At 42.6% G+C, this 3,463-nt stretch overlaps 1 gene segment (V, D, J or C); it reads left to right on the top strand.

Annotated features, from left to right (window-relative positions):
* Positions 1–1,740: 1,740 nt before the first annotated feature.
* On the top strand, positions 1,741–2,264 carry LOC101567185. The segment is given in 2 exon segments: positions 1,741–1,824; positions 1,939–2,264. Coding segments are annotated over 2 exon segments (372 nt in total).
* Positions 2,265–3,463: the final 1,199 nt, after the last annotated feature.

The following is a 3,463-nucleotide window of genomic DNA, read 5'->3' as shown; positions in this document are numbered from 1 at the left end:
AGTTTGCAGTGTTGATTGCAGATGCCAGCACCAGGTTCTGGCTCTTTAGATTTCATCCCTCCCAGGATGGCTGAATATTTTTCTTCCCACCAGATGGCAGTGTGGGTGTGTGCTCAAGATCCTGAAGAATGTTGAGAAATGCCCCACTGAGGCTCTGTGCAAACAGACATTGGCTCCTAAATCTTAGATCAGTCTTGGAGGTTTGTTCTATAATTTTATATACTATTCTCGTGCTCATGTTCCAAGTCATTCATACAATACACATGCATTCATAATAATCTAAAGACATTACCATTGAAGCAATGGATTATTTCATATTTCTTAGTGTACTTAATAGAAACTGCTCAACCTTACAGCAGCCGGTGTGACATTTCCAGCATGCAGAAAGGACCCTACACAGCCTTCAGTGTGATCTTCATGTGAGAGATCACATCCTACCCCAACCTAGCTCAACTAGAAGAAGAGACAGATGTTTACACAAAGTGGACCACCTGTGCTGTGTGTGGGTACGCAGCCAGATGGAATTACAACTACATCTGGAGTAAAGTGCAAACATCTCCAATGAATTTTAAAACTAGCACTGGAGACTGGGGAGGTAAAGATGAATCCCATGCAGTAGGCCATCATCTACCCTATGCTGCACTGTTCTTTCCTTATTTTCACTCATGCTACATTTTGTGAGAATATTTTTCTAAATTATAGACACCTAAAGAAAGAAAACAATCAGAGTCAAAAAAAGTTAAGTGAAAATTTCAGCACTTAATTGATACATATTTCCTGTGCTATGTTACTGGGTTCACCACAATGATTTTGCTACAAAGGAGTTCATGAAAGTAAACTCAAACATGGAACAAGAAATAAGAAAATATGAGTTATTTCTAAGGGTTTTAGCTCTTTAATATTCTTGCTGATAAGGTCCAACTACTACAAGTCGATTTGCAGTTTATAATCATGTGAGCCATAGTAAACCTCTCTCTCTCTCTCTCTCTCTCTCTCTCTCTCTCTCTCTCTCTCTCTCTTTCTGTGGTCAACAAGGATTGAACTCAGGACCTTTCACTTGCCAGGCAAGCACTTATTCTACTGAGCTATACCCCCAGCTCCATAAGCCTCTTTCAAATGGGGACCTTGCTGAGTGTCTCCCTGGGAATAAGCAGAGGCCGCAAGGACAACAGGAAGCATTAGCCTATAATGTGAGCAAAAGGTTTCCAGGAAAGAACCAAAGACCTACTGAGCATGGGCCAAGACTCCTGCCTCTCTTCTCTTCCTGGGGACATGTATTAGCTCTGGCCTGAGCTGGCAACATCACTGTGTTTACTGAGTAAAAGTTTTTAAACCCTGCAATAAAGAGATGAAATTGGGGAAAGTGCCATGGACATTTCCAGAATTAGCAGATATGGAAACTGCATCCTACTGGGAACCACCAGAGGAGCAAAGTAATTGTGGAGATAACCTAAACTTCAGAAATGGAGAATGATGAACTTTGAGGACACACTCTTGGGTCCCACTGGAAGGCTATAGTTCTGGGATTCGGTAAGGCTTTTAAGAAGACAGAGCCTGATAGGTAATGTGTGGCCAACAGGAGGAGCAATCTGTATGAAATCAAACCCATGTAAAGTGTCTATCTCATCTGCTACCCTTGTTAAGTACTAGCCTTGGTAGTGGGAACATTTGCATAGGAATCTATGCCCTGACCAGAAATAAAACAGGAGGGCAAATGTATCGTAATCCCCATCTCAGTAGCTTGGGGCCTGAGGACTCAGCATTGGGACATCTCCAACATGGCCTGGGATGAGCTCCTCTTCACCATCATCACTCTCTTCACAGGTAACTGCCTCCCTAGAGACCACTGCTTTCCAAAGTCAAACAGCAGCCCTGTCCTCTCCTATAGCAATTCTCCTGTCTCTGAACTGGATACTTAATGAAGATCTGTGTTTCCAGGGTCCCTCGCCCAGCCTACGCTGACTCAGCTGCCCTCTGCATCTGCCTCCCTGGGACAGACAGCCAAACTCACCTGCATCCTCAGCAGTGGTTACAGTAATTATCAAGTGAACTGGTACCAGCAGAGCCAGGAGAAAAGCCCTCGATTTGTGCTGCGAGTGGGTACCAGTGGTATTGTGGGATCCAAGGGCGATGGAATCCCTGATCGATTCTCAGGATCAGGCTCTGGCTTGGATCGGTACTTGACCATCCAGAACGTCCAGGAAGAAGATGAGACTGTCTACTACTGTGGTGTAAACCATGGCAGTGGGAGTAGCTTTGTGTAACCCACACTGACTCAGCCAGAGGGGAAGTGAGACAAAAACCTATGACTGATCTATCCTGAGCTTGCTCCCTTCCCCTCTATCCTCACTCATATATCAGAGATAGACTCAGCACCCTGCTTGAGAAATCCTTTCTTTCCAGATATCAGAACTGGAGTTAGAGTGACCTGAGAAAGTCTTGCCTTGTCCACTGGAAATAATAGACTCTCCATTGCGGCAATAGCTTGCTCCTGGTAAACTAGCAGCAAGGGCAATAAAACATTTAATGAGGAGCCAAGGTTACCCTGAAGTCCAGTGACACCAGCTCTGTGTACCAACATGATTGCTCTTATGCCTTAAACTCATATATTTTGCCTAGATTTTTGTGAGTTTCCCTAAAATAAATCACTAACCTTAAAACCTACTCTCAGTCCCACTCCCCTTTAGAAATTTGTTATACTCACTCATTTGTCAACCTGCTCATAGAATAAAATCTAGCATCCCCACAGTGTAAGTCTCGAGGTGATTCTTCATGCACCTTTTTACAACAGCTAATTTGTAATTTTAATTACATGGTTCACTAGGTACAAACATTTTCTCAGAATTATTTGATATATTTGAGTTTGTGCAGGGAAATATGTAGTCATTTTCTCTCACCAGTGTCTTGAAGGATTCTTATTTTATAGATGGTAGAGTTATTCAGAGGAGCTCTCACAGTTTAATATGTGTCCCTATCCTTTCCTCCCTTTTGCCTATATTTAACACTGTGATTGTCTTAGTCATTTTTTTCATTATTAAGACAAAATACTAAAACCCATATTATACTTAAAAAAGAGGTTTACTTTGGCTCACATGTTTTAAAACAGTCAAGCCATAGTTAACAGATTCCAAGGCAGAAGAACTTGATGGAAGAAGCATCTGACAGAAAAGATGCTCACTTCAGAGAGGCCAGAAGGCTGCAAAAGGGAAGAAAGAAGATGAGAGTAAGATTTACTTTCAAAGTCATGCCCCAGTGAGCTACTTATAAAGAGGCTCCACATTCTCATAGCACACCCAGCAGCTGAACTTATTAGTAGATGAATCCACTGATAAATACAGCACCCTCATGACCTAGTCTCCTCCTAAAAGACCCATCTCTGAGAACATGAGAGTTTAGTGAGCTAGTCCAGATCTAATTCATATCAGTGTTCTTTCCACAGAAGGCTAGCACGGGTCATTTCCCT

Source organism: Octodon degus, unplaced genomic scaffold (genome assembly GCF_000260255.1).
Source record: "Octodon degus isolate 3935 unplaced genomic scaffold, OctDeg1.0 scaffold00230, whole genome shotgun sequence".
In the NCBI taxonomy this organism is placed as follows: domain Eukaryota; kingdom Metazoa; phylum Chordata; class Mammalia; order Rodentia; family Octodontidae; genus Octodon; species Octodon degus.
Note: the sequence above shows the minus strand (reverse complement) of the source record. Positions and strands in the feature narration are given on the sequence as shown.